We start from the raw sequence: 21,075 nt of genomic DNA, 5'->3' as shown, positions 1-21,075 counted from the left end.
AGCAAAGCGTTCCGTCGGTACGGCCCAATGAGGCGCAAACTTAGGAAGCCATGGGAAACAATAAATCAGTTTCAGTGGTGCTCGTGTTACGAGCTTGTGATAGGGGTTGGAAGGGAGGGGGTGTGGGGGTGTGGGGTGGAAGGAGAGTACGATTGGGTGAAACGGGAACCTTCACCGAGCACGGACTTAGTGGATAAACCACAGACCCTCGCTCCTTCCCTCCCTCCCCCTTTCGACACGGTACACGATAAGGGGGTGGAAGGGGAAAAGTGGAAAGGAAAATGGTGGAAAAAACAACAGTTCCGGACGCAAAGTGAAAAGTGAAACCTTATGAAGTGGAAAATGATTTTCCGATACGTGGGTGTGTGTGTTAGTGTGTGGCTGGCAGGCCGGGTGGGTTTTTCCGCCAGAAGAAAATGCCGCTCGTTTCATTTTTTTTTTGGTTCCTGCCCACTGACCAATCGACGTGTGTATGTGTGCATTTTTTTTGTTCTTTTCGGAATAAGAACACTTTAGAAGAGGGATTGAAGTGGAGGGTTTTTTTTGTGGAAAACTATGAATCAATTTTCCAACACACACACACACACATGTGGATTGTGGGGGACTGGATCGCATCGAACGTAAGCGATGATGCCCAATTCGGGCCGGTTTCATCCATTTTCTTTTGTTTTCGTGCGAGCCGGGATTCCGCTTTTGTTTTTGCGCACAAAATGGCAAACGCGCCGCCCAGCGATAAACGGTTGGTGGTGAATGTTCCCGAGAGCGAATATCTTATCAACCGGGACTACAATGGCACAGACCGAACGGTCCGTGTGCCCTGGCTTTGCGCTTGTATATCATACCAGCATCGCGCCATTTCGGTCGTCGCGCGTCGATGGAAAATATGCCAAATGCACCCAGCACCCCATTTACCCCAACGAGAAGGGAGGAGTAGAATCATGAGGTAAAAAGCGTGGGGGTGGAAAACGCATAATTTTTCTCCGTAAAAGTTTTGTTACATTCAAACGGGATTAAGTGTGACATTCCAAGTGTGCTGGTTTCGTCCATTTTTTAGAGCATCATATAGAGAGAGAGAGACAGTGAAAAAGACAGAGAGAGAAAGAGACAAAAAAGGCGTAGCAAAAAATAAAACTTTCCCAGCTTAGGGTGACCACAAGTGTTGCACGTTAGGGAGGTCTTGTGTGCGTTTCCGGAACAGAGAGAACCGAGGGTTAAATTGCAACGAGTTGCAACTGCATTTGCACATGATGCTATCGGTGCCATTTTGCTATTCTTTTTTTACAACAACAACAAAAAAAAGTCAATTGCGGGCAACATTGTGGCAGAAAAAACACAAGCGTGTTGCAAGGGAAGTGGGAAAAAATCCAACATCGAAAGAGCTTTAATCAATTCTGTGTATATTTGACATCTCCCTAAGGCACGTTATTGTTTTTCCTGCTTTTTTGTATCAGGGCGTTACGTCATTAAGTTTTCCATGAGGGGTTTTTTTTGCTATTTTCCACCCGGAATCGAATTGTAGTTTTCGATTCGAAATTTTAATTTATAGTACACTGGGCAAACTAAATCCGCGCTGGAAAATGTCACTCCTCATTGTGTTCCCGCATTTTACCGACCTGTAACGTTCATCTCGTTTGTAATAAAGAAAAAAAAAACGAATAAAAACAAACAAAAATCGAATTCGAACCAACGGAATGAAAATGGGGTGACACATTTGATGGAAAACCATCAGCCACGAATGGAATATGCACTCCCTCCCGCCTTTACCCATTGATGGATCGACATGGCGAATTTGCTAGCGCCATTTTCCACCGTGCCAGGCCAAACCGAAAACCCTGCAAACGAGTGCGAAACTAAATTAAAGTTTTTAATTAACGGCCGCGGACCACATTGCAATGCGTCCATTTGATTCATCGGCGTCCCAGGCACAAAATGAAGGTTTGTATGTGTATGGGGAGTATTTGTGTGTTTGTTTGCGTATTGTTTACAACGTGGCGTTTTTGTTTTTCGTCCTTCCTTTTTGGCCTTATCACACAATTGGTTTTCCCAACCAATATTCAATGGTGGAGAGAAATACAGAGTGAAAGCGATAAAGACAAAGAAAATATGAGAAGAAAGAGGGGGAAGGGGGATGGAGGGAGGGAAAAATGATATTTTCAATGTGGCACACAAGGCTAATTTCGCAAATGTATACACGACAGTATTTCGCTCTTACCGTCGAAGAAAGGAAACGGTTTAATATTTCTGATGCAAAGTGCATTGAACGCGGAACGCCGGCGTATTAAATATGGCGGCGAATCAGTAGGGCAGGTTTTGCCTTGCCGTGAGAATTTTTTGTTCTGTTATTATTATGCTGATTACGAAAAATTTTACAATTAAACGTAGTACAGCAACAGCACTCGAGGAAGGTGGTGCTGTGTGTGAAGATTTTCTTTGAAACGTCCATTTTTTTTTTGGGTCAAACGGAGAGCCTGTTGCATGGCGAAAGAGGAGAAAGAGAGCAAAAAAAATACTCATTTCCCACCATCCACTAATGACGGGTTTTTAATGAAATCTAACGAAACACAAAATTAGCCACCCTGTGACCAGCCTGTTTTCGTCCTGCCCCTGTGCGGCGTCGTATTTGAATGGTGCCGCCGGGAAGCCATTTTAATTTTAAAACTGCTCAATATTTGCTGTTTTGCTGTAACAGCATTAATTAGCTTCACCCGTTATGCATTACCGTGTGGGCGAAATTGTTGAACTTTGCGTCCGGAAAACACGGCCCGGCAATACAGACACTTGGTACATCTTCAGTTCGGGACGCGCGATTCGGCCGGATATGGGTGTTTTGTTCTCTGCTAACATCCCGACATTCATCAAACAGCAAACGAGCCTGCTGCTGGATTGCTCTTCAACGCCCCCGAACGATCGACGGTGCCGAAGGAACTCTTCATCGTTTCGCCGCCCAAAATGTTTCCCATTGCAAACAAACTGCGTGAAACCAACACCCTCCCCAACCCACAACAATGTGTGCCATTTCGACAGCATTCTTCATTCAAAGCTACACAAACACCATGGAATGTACTGCGATGTTTGGCAGGGTGCAGCGGCCAAAATTTCCCGAAGTTTGGTGCAATTTGACGCATAAGCGCAGGGCAGAACGTCAGAAGTGTGTACCTTGGGGTTAGTGTTCCGTGCAAGTGGCATATTTTAGTGTGTTGTAAGAAAGTTGTTAGCCGACGCTGAGTATGCGGAATGTTGCATATTAGTTTGCATCCTCCCGATGTCGGTGCAAGCGATACAGCGAGACGTAGTCTACCCGCGTTGGGTCTAATTTATCGCTCCCTGATGGTAAATGTAATCGAACACTAAGGTTGGATCACATTCCCTGCGCTGGAAGTGAATACTTCCTTGCAGGAAATTAGTCAAGAGTGTTTCCATTTAGCAGGGTTGCTCAAGTCGAACAATTTTTTTGTAATTTAAGATAATAAAAGAGGTTTTTTATAAGGTCTATGGAATATATTCCTAAGAGGAGAGTTTTAGTAGTTCTTGGAGAACAACACAATAAAGATAGTCACCGAGCCACACCATTGCCGTAAATATCCGTGAAGATTCACATGCCTTGAATTTCCACGCAAATCAAGCGTGGGCTATAATATCGTTTATACTTCAAAGTTAAAGAATTATGATTGTTGTTTGATGGTTTAAGAGCAAAGTGAGTAGAAAACGAGCTTCTAAGAGGAAACATTAAAGAATCTTAAAAAAGAAATATCTTGAGGACTGATAATCTGATCTGATGAGACCTGATTTTGAGGAGAATTAAATAAAAGATGACAATCTCAACATTAGATGTTACGAAGCTCAATAGATATTGGTCTTGCTGTCCGTTCCACAAGATTTCCACCGAAAAAGATTTTGCTCACCATCGTCGTGGCGAACGGCAAAGTAGTAGCGACACCAAAAAAGGGGCTGAGAAACCCTGAACCCAATTTCAAAACCTCGACTTCAACACATCCATTATCCGTGTGGGTTCGGAAAAACCAAAGAAAACAGGGAATGCATGCGGGAATGGGGGGGAGAAATATGCAACGTTCCAGCGCACTGGCAAAACTTACATCGAGCAGAAACATCAGGCTGGCGCGTTGGTATAGGTTCGCTTCGCACATCGCCAGCACGACGTGATCGAGCGGTGTGAGTGCGTCCTCGGTCAGCAGATGATGGGCTCCATCGTACTCCTGCTGCTGCTGCCGGTGCTGCTGGTGGTTGACGGCAAACGATGATACAGTGCGCTGCAGCGTCACACCGAGCGAGTAGATCCACATCTGCAAACGAAGCACCACAGAAAGTGAGAGCGAGTGAGGGAGAGAAAGAATAAAAGAAAGCGGACGACATGATTGAAGGACAGCTTCCGATAGAAACAAAAAATCCAAACGCCCGCACGGGCTGACTCGATTAAGGGGAATGATTGGTTTATTGGCAGGACAGCACGACAATGCGTTTGTGTCACTTTTTCTGACAGGTCTTATGTCAAATCGTGTCAAATTAGCGTTTGGGCGAGATTCATCAAACAAAAAGGCAAACAAAAACGCCAGACAAATTTTAATGGAATGTGCATTACTATTGCTGGCGTTGACCGAGAGCATAAACTCGACGATGATGATGACGGACATGATTGGACAGTTTTCCTATCCAGCGACTTCGACGCTTGTCAAAGTGAACGCTTGAAAATGGAAAACAAGCCAAAGGATGCAACAACAAAAAAACAGCCAAACAAACAACATACAGAACCCGCGCTAGCAGCAAATTGAATTGAAATGCAATTTTTGTTATTGTCTGGATGGAAGCGAGATTTTACCGCTGAAAATAATCATCCTAACAGGGTGTTGTGGGTTGTTTTTTCCACCCGCGTATCTCCACTTCGCCTTGTACTGCCCTTGTTCTCTATCTCACTGTTTTGCAAGTTAAATAGATTGCTGCCAGCGTGCTGCAAAATGCATCACATCATCGAAAGCGGGACAAAACTCGCCTTTGTACCGCCAAACACGCTTTTCACTGCAACAGGTCAGTGTTGCCTATCCTACGTTTCCATCGGCCGTCCTGCCCCCCATTCCACCGGTTACTCACCTTTTCGACGTCGGACTCACTGAACTGGATGGTTTTGCCGAGCGAATTAATGTACTCGGGCGATAGGAACGGTTCCTCGGTCGCGTCCGGCGCTTCCTGCCCCGCCGACGACTCATGCTTTTGGTGCTGGTGCTGTTGCGGCTGATGCTGTCCACCTGTCGCTGGGACGATGCTAAAGACGACACGACCCCGCGAACTGATCTGCAGACTGGCAGGCGTTATCAACGGTCGAACTTTGCTGATTGATGGTGTTTCTAAGGAGGGAATAAAATAAAGGAAAAGTTAGTTATTGGTGTACACGTACAGCTCCATCAGCAGCGTCGGTCGCAGTGACCAGTAAAGGACGTTACAGATTACGTCCTTGTTGGGCTTAATCATAATTAAGACAATCGAGGTGGATATATTCTCCTGTGTACAAGTTCGACTGTATCTGTTTTTTTTTGTATTACCAAATCTTGCTTTTTCCATATCTTCCAAGGTCTTTTAATATAAAGCGGCTACGGCTTAGACGTCCCTAATAAAAAATAACTATAACTAAATTCACCAAATAACAACAAAAAATAAATCTTTTATCGTTCTTGAAAATATATCCTGAAACATATCTTCTTTTTTAAAATAAATCATTATTTAGCAGACGTTTGAGTTAATAAATGTTAAATGTTAAGTGCTTTTTTAGAAGCAAACTGTAACCTTGGCAGATACTGCTATATAAATGGCCAAAATCGAACAAATGGAAAACAAATAAATAAATGAGTCCCATTTCATTAAAACTTCGACAAGAAGATCAATATTAACATGCTAAAAGCTCGATTTAAAGCGAATAAATCCGTAACAAATCAAGACGGCATTGAATTTTCCTCCATACTTGTTGCTTCGCTACCATTTCCCAGATGTCTTTCACTTGCAAACAGAGTGGATTTTTGTCTATGTGTGTGTGTTGGGTTGTTTTACTGTGCGTACTAGTGGATGTACTGACGATCTTTAGCTTGATTTTCTCTCCTGAATCGCGGTGCGGTAGGTTCACATATTGGCATTTTCTCGGAAGAATGGGGATAAGGGGAGGGCGAAGAGGCGTTGGATTAGCGGACACGGGTACAGGTTCACCGGGGCAAACTGCGCTCGCACTGCGCTTGACGTTAATTAATTGAATTAATTAGCGAGAGTTCGCCCCGGCGGACGCAAGCGACGAACCTTAATGAGCTTGTTAGAACCGGCACAGGCTCTCCACCTTGCGCCGTCGAGGATGTGTGGTGTTCGTGGAATGTACCTTCAATGCTCAATCTGTTTTGATACTTTTTTTTTTTGGTTTTGGATGGTGGAGGTAAGAGGTGGAAGGGGGATGGGAAACCACGAGCCGACAAACGGCTCAGATTTTCATCTTAATCTCCCCCAAAATACACACTACGGAACGTTCCAGCAGAATGGAATAGCGGGGAAGATAAAGAAATTGGGAGGAGGAGGTGAATTAAGTAGAAGGAAATCGTTTGATCTCATCTTACCGCTACCTGCCGAAGGAAGGAAAAAAAAAAACTTTTCCACTGCACAAACATTTGAGGTTGAAGACTCGCAATGCAATTGGGCTTTCCTTGTTTTGCTGTGCGTCATCAGTTTTAGCAATAAGTACTTCAAGGCATTGGTTTGCTGCAGAATCATTCAGTGAACCGGTTCCAGTGTTTTTTTTTCAGGAAGAAAACCCGAGAAATGTGGGCTAACATAACGTGATAAACTTTGGCATCTGCATTGGTCTTTGAGGGAAAACAAAGCTCGAAAATCGAATCTTTCCTTGCACGAAATGCTAAAATTGATGTTATGAAATGCGAAAGACAATACGATTTTGTTGTTACGTTATTGTAGCCGTTGTTGAAGGTGGAGAAGAAATGGAAAAGTTGAACGTTTTCCATGAAAATGGCACAAGGCAATTTTGTATTTTCAACGAAGTTTGCAGCGTGAAGCAGAAGGATAACAGTGCAAAACGCACCCAAAAGCGGCAGATTTGTAACACACGGTACACAAACCAAATGGAAAGCTTCGCCGCCATCGACATCGTTGGGAAGGAAAAGCCCGTAAGCAAATAAGGCACTTGGGATATTTTCTTCCATTTAATCCTCGAGCTTTTTATCTCCGTCTTCCTGCTCTCTTCGTGTATGTGATGAAGCGGAGGGAAGGGGTGTTGGGGAGGTAGACTACAAAGAAGATAAATGAACACCAAAGACCGATCGAATGGTACGCGAGAAAACAAAAGTGACAGAGAGAGACAGCAATCGGAAGGCGGAGTGCGAGCGTTGGGAGGAAACGTGTAACAAATATTATTATTTATCGTGATATTTTATGTGTGTGTGTGTTTGTATGTGTATGTGTGACGGGGGTAGGAAGAAATGAGAATGAAAAGTCGTTCTACGCGTTTTCTTTTTCACTTGTTCCACATTCCCCTACCGCTGATGAAATCGTACGATAATTCAAGGAGGAAAAGGGAGGCAGAGCTGGGAAGGAGGTGAGGAGGAAGGAAAAAGGAGGGATTGAATCAAAAGGCAAATAAGTGGAAAATCTTGAGCGCAAACTTTATTTGCTTCGGTTTTGCTGGGTTTTGTTCTTCTGCTGTTTCGAGATCGAAAAAAAAAACCCGATTATTGGCCACCTTGTCTCTTTCGTTCTGGGTGTCATCTTTACTTCTTGCCCTCCTTCTTACACACTCACCCCTCCATTGTTGTGGAGTACAGAAAAAAAAAACGAAAACTCACATCGCACAGGTGGGCATTTTGCGTGGTAGCGGAAGGCCAATATTCGGATAAGTGGTAAGGGTGGGAAGGAAGGGTGGGTTTGTATGGATGGGTGAGGGGTTGGGATTATAATTCTGTTTCCTGCTGCTTTCATGGTTTAACAATAGACACGGTAAAGTTCGTTAAATTCGTTCTCCCCCACCCCGCGCCCCTTTACGTTCCCCTACCCTTGCGACGCATTTTTCCACCCCCCTCCCACGCACAGTGCTTGATTTTCCTGGTAAATGTTTGCCCCGAGTCTCCATTCTGCACGCAATGCTGCTTGTGATGATAATGTTGCGGCTGCTACCTCTTGATTAACATAATGAATATTTGTTGCTTTGGTAGCGCCGTCTAGAGGAACTGTATCCCTCTGTGTGCGTACGTGTGTGTGGGTATGTGTCGACGCGGTGAGTGTTTTAATAGTACCTAGGGCATATCCTGTACCAGAGTACCTTTGGCACTTCCACCCCCGACGCAAAATTCATTTCTCACGTGCTTTTTCGTACGTAAACGAATGAAAGATTGAAATTACTTCGAACAATCGAAAAATGTGAGGCCGAAGGGAAGGAAAGACGTGTCGCAATGTACTTTTCGGCGCGGGGATGGATGGAAAATGCTTGATGGGCAAATTTCAACTGTTGCTTAGCCGGCACTCGGGTTTTTAAAACATGGAGTCAGAAAAAAACCACTCTTACACGCACAGAATGGGAAATAAATAATCAAATCACCTACACACACACATCATCCAGTTAGGAGAAAAGGGGGTTGGGAATGGAAAACCCTGCACCCTTCACACAACATGTGTAATTTAGCGCTTCAATGTTGAGGGGGGGGACTCCCGTACGTGTGGTCGGAGAACAACTTGCAGCAGAGCGGGAGGGGTACACAAACCGCCCTCCCACCATCCCCTATTTGTTTTGTAACGATGGTGGAATCATATTTTTCACGTATCTTTTTCTGTTTTGAAACCGTAACCCTCCTAAATGTAACCCTGCCGTCAAGCGTTACGCGTCAAATTGGTAACTGCTGCCAGTGACAGCGAGTAGTATACTTCATTTTCTTCCTTCCATCCCCCTCTCTCCCACTCTACTGCCTTTCCTCGATGTGTGTGCAGGGTTTGGAATCACAATCAGCATAAAAAAGCTGCCTGAAACTATTGTTGTGTGCACGCCTTTGCAGCCTTTGCAGAAAATGATTGAGGGACACACCGCATCGCCGTCGACGGCGAACGTCGTCCTTGGAGTGCACGTTCGCGTCCTTGCGCGAGCCCGATGCACGTCCGTGTGCCTTTTTGCGCGTTGTGCAATACCCTTTTGCTTCCGATCGTCTCCATCCCCGCAACGGGGAGCTAGAAAAAAAATGGTTTCGCCCAAAACAATGATGCATAGCAAGGAAGTACAAATGGCGAGCGAAAGGGGTGGAGAGAGAAGGGATGAAGGAAAAACCGCGTCACTCCAGTGCTGCGCCAGCAGGCGAATGCTGACAAGCGTGAATTGAACCGCAAAAGGATGCAGCTTGGGAAAAAGACTTTTCCCCATTTTATTTCTCCCACCCCTCCTCCTCCACCACCCCCGCGTCCTCCGCTTTCACAGTGTTGTTCCACCATCTTATGGAGTTGGACGGGGGTTGAAGGAGGAGGAGGGAGGGAGGGGTGTGGGCCCACCAAAGAGATAGTGATGCACTATCTCGTCCGCGCGCTTGGAAACGGGGGTTGACATTTTTCCATCCGCTTGGAAGGATTGGTAACGGAGCTGAAGGGCGCTGGCAAGGGGAAAAGAAATGTATAAGAAGTGGATGGTACGGGAGTCAAGGTGACGGGAAGGGTGGTAGAGGAAGAAGGGGAGGAGGGGGTGAAATGAGGCCAACGCATTTATGCGCCAATACCGTTCGCGGGCTTCGGCTCGGGGCTTGTTGTGCTCGTCAAATAACAAAACCGAATTGTTTGATTTGCACGTTTGCTTCGGCGTTGCGTCGCTGCGGCGCTCGTTGCGCTGTGCAAACAATTCAAGCCGTTGATTTAATATACCCCGCTATACATCTCCGTGTTGCCGGTTAATGGCGTTTGCATTTTTTTTATTGTTGTTGTTGGCGCGTTTGCATAACATTTCATTGGTGGCTGGAAAGGAAATAAAACCCGAATGCGCCATTCCTTCATTAGTTGTGCACCGTACATTTGCTGTTTGTTCGAAAATAATGACAGAATAATAACGACAGCAAGAAAAAAAAAGTGCTGAAAGGATACAGAATGCACAAAAACCTCTTCAATAGATAAATGTTACACAGTTTGTTGGGCGGATTGCATACTTTAAGGCAAATGTGATGCTTGTAAAGTACCCAAGAAACATATTCTATTCAAGATTCTTAAGGGTATACTTGACTAAACTGAGTATTAAATCTTGTTGTTATTTCCAACTTGTTACTTGTTGCTATGAATCGATGCTTTACTGCTTAAGTACTGCTGATCATGTCTCTACCAATATTGAGATCTAAACTTCCAAGGTATCTTAAGACTACACATTAACTTTCATGGGTAATAAACATGAATTATTATTACTCTCGGAAGAGAAGAAGCAGTCCTAAGGTACCCTGACAGTTTAGGTTGATGGATAAAAGAATAGTAAAAGAAGGTTTCAAGAGACTTAAATAAATTGGAAGGAGTCTGCTTGGGAGATCTTAAAACCTCAATCAAATTGAGGTCTATAATTGGTTAAGTTGAAGCTCTGATGGCATCTGGCAAACAATATTTCTGATATCGAGCAGAGAGTTGAAACATTCTGAAAGATTTGTTGTGTTCTACTGTTTCGACTGTTTATGTTACCCCCCTGTAATTTATTAAACATTTGAAAAAAATACCACATTTTTTTCCAATAATTTTAAGCATTCCCATAATGATTTACATTAAAAGTTAGTTTGCTTCTCGTGATCATGGGAAATATGAGCTAATTTTGTCATGCTCTTTTGAATAGTTTACAAAAATGTTACTTGGGGTTGCCTGTATCCCTAACAAATTATTTTCCTTTCACTAATAAGGATGTGCCCCAAGGACAACGCTGCAGAGGAGTTGCATCATAATGGATGGGTTTGGAGGATCCGGCCACAAGTTGCTTGTGCCCCTTGTTTTCTATGTTTTCTCGCATTCTCCCTCTCTTTCTCTCTTTCCTCTTGTGTATTCTTTGTGATCATTTTTACATGGTAAGAAAGCAAGACACTCTATCAAAGCGTACCATTTGCGTCACTCTCGGGTGCAATTTAGTGCCGAAGACGACGAGGTTGACAACGGCGTCGATAACGGGCCCCCCAGCAGCAGCGACGTCGAAGAATGATTGTTTTCCCGGGTTCGATAGGGCGCGACTTGTCACTGAAACATTGCCGGATCGTTCATTCTCAAACCCCTACCCCCTTGGTTGCCATGGGAGAAGGAAGCATAATTTTCTTCCCCAGTCTTGCGGGATGGAAGATTGAAGAGGGAGAGGAAGCGCGCTGGCTCATGTTTCACTCTATTTCTCCCTCAGTTTTGTTGCGTATCCATCAAAATAACACTCTTCCTGCTATCGGTTATGAACAAATGTTCAAACTCGAATCCTATCGCGCATCGTTCATCATTATTGTGACCCGTGTGCAATTGCTCCTCGCTCAAATACACTGCTGCACCACGTACACCTGGACAAGCAGCCAAACATGGGACGCAATTGGGGTAGTATTTGTTTCTTGTTTTGTTTTTCGCTTTGCTTTTCTTACCAGCAGCAACAGCACTGCTATCAAAATCTTAGTTTTTTCTTGGTAAATTCTGATGGAAAACTACCTGCCGAATGCGTCACAGCGTTAATGAACATAGCACATTCGCTGGCACTAACAAGCAAAACGAGGGCCTTCTTTTTAGACGCTTGAAGTTATGCAACCTCCGTTACAAATGTAGCTTTTTGATTACTTTTTCCTCCCGGCACAGCCACTAGCCCTGCGACTAGTTGACAATAATAAAGGACACTTCGGCAAGCTAAGATGGTAGCTCATTGCTCACGATGCTCATTAAAAATTGTGCGGAAAATGGCGGAAAATGAATGAAATAAGAGCCGCCTACACACTAGCGATTGTTTATCAACGGTTTGAGAGTTACATTATGAATTGGTAGCGCCCGGTTCACGGCCCTCTTTATCGCAGAGCGCCCTGTAGCTGCGGTATTGCTTCCGTTCGTTTGTGGTAAGCGATTGCAATCGATTAGCCGTCGGTTGGAGCGATGGAGCTGCCAAGATGAAAGCGAGACTTCTTCGCCAACCGTCTTCGGATTCAATCTGCCGCAGCAGCAAACCGAGACGTGTGCGGAAAGGGAAACCACGACTGCACAACTGGGTGGGGGGGAGGTGGTAGTAGCGGAAAATCTGCGGATAAAATATTCAGCTTCTGGGAATTTAGCTTTCCGTGCGGATGAGGATTCTCAAACACGAATTGGAAGGAACACGAGGGAAGTACGCGTGCGAGAGGCAAAACCCGAAGCTTGTTGAGGTTGAGTATTGTGAGTTATGCTTGCTAGCAGCCCGCTTTATCATCGACCAGAACCGAACTCTGCCCGAACCAAAGGGCGGATTTGTAGCTGCTTTATGCTTCCCTTGCCCGGCATAATCTTTCCCGCCGGTCAGCAAAACGACAAAACATCGGAAGAAGAAGCGGTAAAACACGGCGAAGCGAACAGACAAACAAAACCATCGCAAAACAGCACACACAGGCGCACGGGCAGCGTGACAGGTGGGGTTGTTCGTGTCGCATTTTCACCGCAACTGCTTCATCGTTTCTTCTTAAATGTCCCTTTTTTTAACACGATTTAGTAACTTGCACCACAACGGGAAGACAGAAATAAACCATCGGAAAGTGAAAAATAAATAAATTGAAAATATAAACGCTGGGCTCCGTTGCGATATAATTACATTTTTCGGCTGTACATCACCATCTTAAAGTCGAAACACGCACCACTTTTGGGGACGGCATACGGGTGGCCGGGAGGGGAGGGGGGGCAGCCCTAGGGCTCTCCTTCCCCCTTCAATAAACAGTGGCGAATATGATTAATGAACCTTCAGATCCAGTGTCCTTCTCGCGATGGTACATCCGGAGAACAAGGCGGAGATTAAGGCGGGCGGTGTAGTGGTTTATTTTTCGATTAACCGTGCACGGTGATCTAACGGTGCGCTTTCGCGTGCCCGCGTTGTATGCTTTGCGGGTGGAATTTGTAATTGTAAGCCCCCCCCCTTGCCCCTCGTTGAAATCCAAGCACGTTTAGCAGGCGAGGCAAATGAAGAACAAATTTCTGGCCCGGCGACCCTAAGCAAACAAACACACATTCGTCCGGCCCAAAAACCGGTCACAGACCCGAACGGTCCACCGAAGGTGTCCCACGGCAGCACACGTCATGAAAACGGCCGTGCAGTGTGTGTGTGTGAGTGTGTTTAATAGAGGAGATTTGTTTGATTTGAAGATTTACTGCAACATTAAAATTGAAACGAGACGATGAGAGAGAGAGAGAGAATTCGTAGGATCATCATGACGCAACCATATTTTGAAAAGTGACCGCAAAACCGTACGGTTCGCCTTTTTTCGTCCTTCACATGATGGGAACACTTCTTATGTACAAGGCGAACAAGTATTGTCATACGTGTAGTGTTATATTTCCCTCGTTCTGTTTTTTTTTCCACCGCCTTCACCTGCATGCAGACCGAACAATAGAGTGCTTCGTGACACGCCGTCTCCCTTTTGCACAGTTCCCTGCTGGACGAGTTTTCTTCACAAAGGCGTCAGTCTATTTGTACTGTGCGTTAGTGTATGCCGTCCTGTTACAGTGCGGAAGTATGGACCAAAGGTATAGTTATCGTGTACGTGGCGTGTTGGCACGCACCGTGTATCCGTGATTGGTGATTGCGTGATCTTTGACATAACCACTCGAACGAGCCAGTTTCAACCTTTGTAACCGTTTAACCTCAACGGCGGGTGTTCGGTGCTCCGACGCTATTCCCCGCAGAGTTTCCCTTGTGCGCCGAACGAAAATGGGACGGGGAAAATTAATCGCAAATTGGAAAGGGTGACCAGCGGCACATGCGGGCCGGGGACGCGGTTTCTATTTCAAAGCGGCACTGCAGGAAATTGAAACCGTGGCTCTCGCAATGGGGCTGCCCGGTGCGAGTTTACCCGACCCGACCGAAGCGATGGAGACGCCCGGTACGTTTCGAATGCGCCGATGGAGACGCCCGGTGGTTTACGAAAGTAGCCACAGCCAAATTTCACCCCAGCACTGCCGAGTTTACGCATAATTCGATTTCAATTCGGGTAAAAGACAAGAACAAATAATAACATAGCCCCCCCCCCCCCCCCCCCCCCAATAACCCCCTGCTTTCGCACCCCTTTTTATTTTGGGCCTCCCTCTTGCCATACTCGGATACGGCAATTCGACAAGATCAAACAACCGGAATTCTATTTCTTCGCCCACCAAGGAACAAAAAAATGTAGGGCAAGGAAAGCAGACTCTGCCTGCTTGTGTTATTGCAACAGGTGACGGTGACCCTTGTGGGGTAAGGATTATTAAGACGCGGTTTAAGCGGTGGCAGCTTAGCGCAAGTCGCCAACCAACCGAATCCAATCCACGGATTCCATTTTCTGAAAGGTAAACACACAAAGGGTGTTGTGGTGGAAGGGAAGAGTGGGACGGGTGGTAGTGACAAACGAAAGCAGAAATAGATGGTTTTGGTGCCCGTAAATATAGAAGAAACTTATACCGACTTTGTGATCGTATTGCCAGCGCCAAAAAAAAAGGGCTGGACACATGAGGAGGGAAACGAAGGAAAAAGGATGCTTCACTGCCACGCACATTGCTTCATTTAAATGGTCTGCGTTTATCTCGCTTTCATCCCCACCCGGTGTGTCGGTTTGGCACGAGTGAGAGCCGGCAGTGAAGGAAAAAAAACAGCCCCCCACAAAGTGATACAAAAAAAATAAATAAAATAAAACATGAAATGTTAGACAGGGGTAGGTTAAACAGCAAACTGGAAAGGCCCATTAACCGCTCGAGTGGTCATGCTTTATGGACACCCCACTTCCAGCCCGTAATTTCCCGTCTTTTTTAGAAAATAAAGCAACAGCAACAGGGGGGGGAGGGAGTGATGGGAAAAAAGCAAAGGGCCAGACCAACCACAAGCAGGCACACACATATACACCCGAATAAATGGCGAACAAACAGCCCAATTTGTTCGTTTTCACCCCCTACCCCACCAAAAAAAAAAGAAGCATCATCATTAGGTGAAATTTCACCATCTCGAGCCAATTCTAGGCTGGACTTAAGCGGAAGAAAGAAAGAAAAAAACCGAATGAACACGGCGAGATAATTTTTCCAGCTTTAATCTATTATGTAATATTTTCGCTGTCCGATGCAGGCACACCGTAACAGAAAAACCCGCCTGCGAACGACGCTAAAGACGTTAACACACACCGGCGCAACCGGCAATGGAAATAATACAGCAAATGCAACAACTAAAATGGGAAACCGAACAATAAAACAGCGGCAAGAAGAAAGTTCCCAAATTAAGTGAGCGTAATGCATAAAAAGAAGTGCAGGGAAAACAGATAAAACACAAGGTTTAAGAAGTAATGGATGGAGGCACCAGAAAACAAATCAAACAGAAGCAACAAACCAAAAACACAAGGAAGAAAAAAAACCCAAACACACACACACACACCCAAAGCGATGGAAACTTGCGGTCCCGCTTTAATTCCGGTGGGGAATACACCCATCCAACACGCGAGAACATTTATATTCGAGATGAACAAAATAAAATCTGCTTCGATCATGCAGCGCCACCAGAAGGTTTTTTTTCTTCCACCGTTTGTGAAGCGATTTTCCTTTTTATTCCGCACTGTGCGGGCACAAGGGAAAGAAAGGTATGGAAAAGGGGATCAATGTTGAAGAGGGGGAGGGAGGGGGAGGGGAAGGGTGGTGTCATGTCGGTTCAGATTCGTTACACCCAGTACGTGCTAAATAGTACAGTGCAAAGTGTTGGAAAGTCGGGAAATGTGCGGGACGCTGGTGGGAAAGAGAATTTTTGGCACGCGGCCCACCAAAAGCGTTGGCAGAAGAAGTTTTTTGCGAGGTTGAATCGTGTCCGAAACATGTGCGAGTGGTGGGGGCAAGAGCGAAATGCCCAGCCCGGAGGGCCCATCATCGGTTTCCCACACTCTCAACTTTACCTTTCTGTAGTTGTGTGTGTGAGTGTGTGTATGTATGTGTGTATGGGTGGGATAAAAAATCGCGGTTGAAACGGAGAACATGACATAGGGGAAACTATCTATCGCTCCTCCACTTTCTAGCTATTTTCATTTTCTTTCTTGGCTGGTTCTATCTCTCACGCTTATTGTGCAGTACTTGCTTCAACCCAAACTCCTAATCCTAAACCACAAAACCCACTCCCCGATGGGACCGCACACACACATACACACACACCGAAAAGGTGGAAAACTTTATAAGAAGCTCAGCGAATAAGGCCTCGAGAGACCGGCCGGGAGATCCCCGAAATGTGGCGTGGGTTGCTTGTCCGTGAGATTCGGGAAAAGAAATTAAATTTGTGAACCGAGTTAAGGGTGCATCCACCCGTCCGCGTACCGCAGCACCACACAGCGGACATCTGGATTTCTGGAGTTAAAAGGGGTCTTTCAGACATCCGGCTGGCGGACAAGATTTTGAGGGCTGGAATTTCTCATTTCCTCGTCAATCAGAGGCGTTTGGCAGCGGGAAAGAGGACGAAACAGTGAGCAAGAGGAGATGTCGTACCAGGAGACCGAAGGTAGGTGTGCCCTGAGCGAAAATCCAACCTAAGCGCCCGCAGAGCGGTGGTCCTTCTATTCCCCAAAGCAACCAACGTACAGCGCACACACAGGTGTCAGTTTAATGGCGCAATGTCTTTCCCGGTGCTAGTCGTACATCAACCACACAAAGGGGAACGCCCCAGCAGAGCAAATGATCGATGTTTTAATGATTTACAAAGAAGATGCCACACGCTGCACGATCGGCCGCTTTCTTTTCCGTCGGTTTTTTTTCAACGCATTCACCGCGCGCTCTGGCAACAAAAAAAACGGCCCCAAAGATACGGCTGCAGACTACACTTGATTTAATTACAAGTTTTTGAAGTGTGCTGTGCTGTCCCGAACCGTCGGTGGGGCGGTGCGGAGTTTCGCAAGTATAGCGACACCTGAGATCCATCTTCATTATCGCACCGCGCGGTACGGTGCAAATGGTGTGCAAAAGTACGGGGCACACGCCGGTACACGCATCAATTACCGGAATTGGGGGCAAGGGCATGACAAAGCAAAACACGCTTAAAGCTCATTGCGTTGTCAATTAAAACGCTTGACAGCGCACGGGTACCGTGGCGAGGGCAAAAGTTAGCTGCTGGCTAATTAATTGATATCCTTCCGTTTCGGTTGCTGGCGGCAGGTGGGGTGTGTTGTGCAATGCGTGGGCAACAATCGGTGGGCGACCGTTCCATCGGGATACTATATTTGTTGGAAATTAGCGTTAGTGCTATCGACGGTTGATAACAACTAATGGCATTGCATGGTGACCAGATCAGTATTACGCTTGGTTGTTGGTTATGCTTGATATTGAAAACCATATTTTTATCTCTGGTTGATAAATTTGAGGTTGTAAACAATAATAAATTAGCACAAAAGCTAAAAAAAACGGAAGTTTCCAATTTAATTGCTATAAAACAGGGTTTTCCTATACCCTACCTTGCGAGCCAGGTGCACAGCCTAAAGAATAGTGCAAACTAATCAGATAAATGGGGAGTTTGACAGGAAACCATAAATAAAAACTTTCGTTGAATTTTTCACTGCAATTCCCTAAACTCTCTGCATCGTATCGGACTAAATTCTGAAAAACTATCCACAGTTTAGCGAATGGAAGATCGGCCATCGGTTTATATAACGGCGGGTTCAAGAGTTGAGATATAAAATGAAATTTATGAGTAGTAAATTTGATGAAAACTCATTTAAACGAAACATTTTTTTTCAAAAATACTAAGAAAAAAATCCTATTGTGGAACCCTGTACAGCAAGTGTGAGAAATTCATACAGTACGTAACATAACTGCTTTGCATCAGGTTTTTGCGATCAAATATTAAAGATATAACTGTAACTATTAATCGAAAATATTGTACCGTAACATTACCTTGGCCAAGGACCACCACACATGCAAACACCTTGATATTGAAATTTATAAGAAATGAAAAAAAAACTATCGTTAAATAAAAAATTCGGCGCCCCTTTGTAAATTGGTAAAAGGAAATTATTTTTTCTTTTCTTTTAATATAAAATTTTAGAATTTTATGTTGTTATGTTACGCACTGTATATGAACGAATACTTTGCGACTTGAAGCGATATTATTCTAGAACAAGTCGCTAAAACAACAATACGGGATACCAATGGGTAGCAAGGGTTGCATGTGCAAACTTTCACTTACCTCCAAGAAAAAGGTCCTGTAGCGCTTGTACCGATTGACAGAGCAGGGCCCACCCTTCCGCCTGGCTGGGCCGCTTCAAGCCGATCACGTTCGTGAGCGAAACGGCACTACCGATGGCCGGCGTTGCAGGGCGAAAGTAATCGACCCCACCACCGTCCGACGGCGGTTGATGGCCGACTGGTGCCGTTGTTGATGGGTGTTGATAGTGGTGTTGATGGTGGTAGTGATGGCGCTGCTGTTGCGCAACGGTTGTTGCACTATCCCTGTACGGCAGATGTTGCTGCGATATGCTGCTGGGATGGCGCTGGTGGTTGTTTCTTCCCTTGCTTGCATAGACCCCACCACCATTGCCATCCCCTTCGAGGTGCGATGGCTGACGCCATTGCTGTTGATGAAATGCACCGTCGGCAACCGGATGGCGCTGGTTCGGTTCGTTTATCCCGTTGTACGCATGCGTGTCCCGTTCCCATCCGTGGTCGTCCTTGTTCGGCATCGACAACGCATCAACCGACCGTTGGTGGTCCTGCTGCCATGGCTGCTGATGACGGTGCATCACACGTTGATAGTCTTCTGGGCGTACCCCTGCCCCGTCTAACCCTTCTCCCTCACCCTGTTGCTGTTCCGCTTCACTGGTCGGGTGGGTGCGTTTGAATCGTGAAATCATGTCCAGCACGTCACTGCTGCGCAACGGCTGACGGTGTTGCTGATGCTGTTGCGGATGATGTTGATGATGCGGTTGTTGCTGGTGGTTGTTGTGGGTGCGATGATGATGCGGCTGTTGCCGATACGGTTGCGTTTGCTGGTGTGCGGCTGCATGCGGATGATGCTGCTGAGCCAGTTGATGATGATGCTGGTGCAGTATAAGCTGCTGCGTTTGCGGTTGTTGATGTTCGTTATTGTCCTGGTTGCACGGAACACTACTAATGTTTTTATACTTATACTGAAGATAAGGCCCCCGCGGTAAAGTATTGTTAGTGTAGGCACCATACGTTGGTGGTGGTGCTGTTGTTGCTGCTGCTGGTGATGTTGCTGACTGCGAGCTACCGGTTGCTGTGTCGGCGTTCGTCTCCGCAACCACCGCCAGCTCCGTCGCAGCCTGTGGCATGTCGCCCTGTATTGGTGCCGCTTGTCTCGCTTCCACCCGTTCCGGACCGGTTGCGGAATCACTACTATCACTCTCGGTCGGTATAATGTTGCTGTCAGTGTGGTTGTTGCTGCTGTTCGTCACAGTTGTTGACATGCTGTTCGTACTGTCTGCCGACGCTAATGTTTTGCTCGCTTCAATTGACTGTTCACCAGTTGAAAAGGACACGGTTGTTGCTGATGTTGTCGAACCGGTTGCGTAGGTGACCGAGAGCAGTGTGACGGATGTTGATGCTCCGGCCGTTGGTGTTGCTGCTGATGGCTCCGTAGAGGCTTGATAGTGTTGATGCTGGTATAAATGCTGCTGTGCTGATCCACCCAGCTGGTCTTCCCCCTTCGACGGTGACGACGATAACGACGACGATGACACTAACGATGACCACACCAACAGAGACGATGGCTGTGCATACATTCTAGAAAATCGAGAAATAAAAGAAAACAAAATCCCATCAGCATTAGCGTCAAATGATATTGATAGTGATCGCTCCCATTCTTTTGCCGCTTTTCCAGCCAACTTTCCAAATTTATGCCGGCACCGGACTGGAATGGCACAAAGCAACGCTTGATTTAATATTTCACGTCAATCAAAGTTGGCAGCTTTAATCGAGCTCGAAGGCAAGGGAGACACACATCAAACCGGCTGAACGTGAATGAATGAATGCAAGATGGCTTCAGCGGAGAGTACCAGTGCATGGGGTGAACTTACACCAATGAGAAGATGGGGGAAGGAGGGGGGCGGGGTGCTTGGGGCTGCAATCGAATTAAAACTGTTCATTACCTGGCGGATCAACAAGCAAAGGGTAAAATAGGTACGCGAGGTTTTGCTCGCCGCTTTCTCATTCACCTTTACCCGTCTTTCGTTCTCTTGCTTTTTAAGCAATCAAGAATTGTTGATTTTGTTGTGCTTTGTTCTGTTTTCCCATCGTGTTCCAAACAATTTTGTGTAAGGGTAAAAATTCGAAAAAAAACGCAAAAAACCCGGAAGATAAATTCCATCTAATCGAGAAAACATTGAAATGGTATTTGAAACTCCGCGTTTCGGGGTGGATAGCCGACAGCCGCTCCCAACGTTGACGTTCGCAATGTTTCGCTCAACCTGACATTTGATTAGAGTTTTTTTTTTGTTGTGTGCCGCCAGGTCTCTTTGCCCAGGCAGCATGTTGTGGCTTCCCGGCCGATTGACCTCAGCTTTCTGAATTACCTCTATTAATTGTGTCGCTCGGTCTGGTTGACCTCCGGGATCTTTTTGCTGTCATTATACGTCCCCAAGAATAAAAAATCAACCCAACTTGTAATGCTAATGCTTGAGGGACCTTTTTTCGGCGAGGCTTTTTGTATTCGTTTTGCAGTAATAGAAGAATCGCCGCTTTTTCGTAGCACTTTTTGGTGTTTCCCCAAAGGGAGCAGCAAGAACCGATTTCTATTCGTATATACTTCGATTGGAAATTGATACCTGACGGACGGTTGCTGACACCATAAAAGTGCGGTGAGAGTTTGGTGCAAGGTGAGAAAATCAGTCAAAAGCATCCGGCTGGCTCAATAGACATCCAGAAAGAAAAATGGCTCGGTACGAAGTTGTT

The 21,075-nt window shown here is 45.8% G+C and overlaps 1 protein-coding gene across 1 annotated transcript in view; it reads right to left on the bottom strand.

Moving 5' to 3' along the window:
• LOC128718460 (uncharacterized) overlaps nt 1-19,907 on the bottom strand; it is a 30,392-nt gene extending 10,485 nt beyond the window's left edge. Inside the window, exons 1-4 of the mRNA XM_053812085.1 lie at nt 18,933-19,907; nt 18,353-18,878; nt 5,104-5,357; nt 4,095-4,301 (exon numbers count right to left, since the gene is read on the bottom strand). Of these exons, the coding sequence (XP_053668060.1) occupies nt 4,095-4,301; nt 5,104-5,357; nt 18,353-18,878; nt 18,933-19,907 (1,962 nt within the window). The remainder of the gene's footprint in view (nt 1-4,094; nt 4,302-5,103; nt 5,358-18,352; nt 18,879-18,932) is intronic.
• Between the last annotated feature and the right edge of the window lie 1,168 nt (nt 19,908-21,075).

Source organism: Anopheles marshallii, chromosome X, assembly GCF_943734725.1.
Source record: "Anopheles marshallii chromosome X, idAnoMarsDA_429_01, whole genome shotgun sequence".
In the NCBI taxonomy this organism is placed as follows: Eukaryota; Metazoa; Arthropoda; class Insecta; order Diptera; family Culicidae; genus Anopheles; species Anopheles marshallii.
Note: the sequence above shows the minus strand (reverse complement) of the source record. Positions and strands in the feature narration are given on the sequence as shown.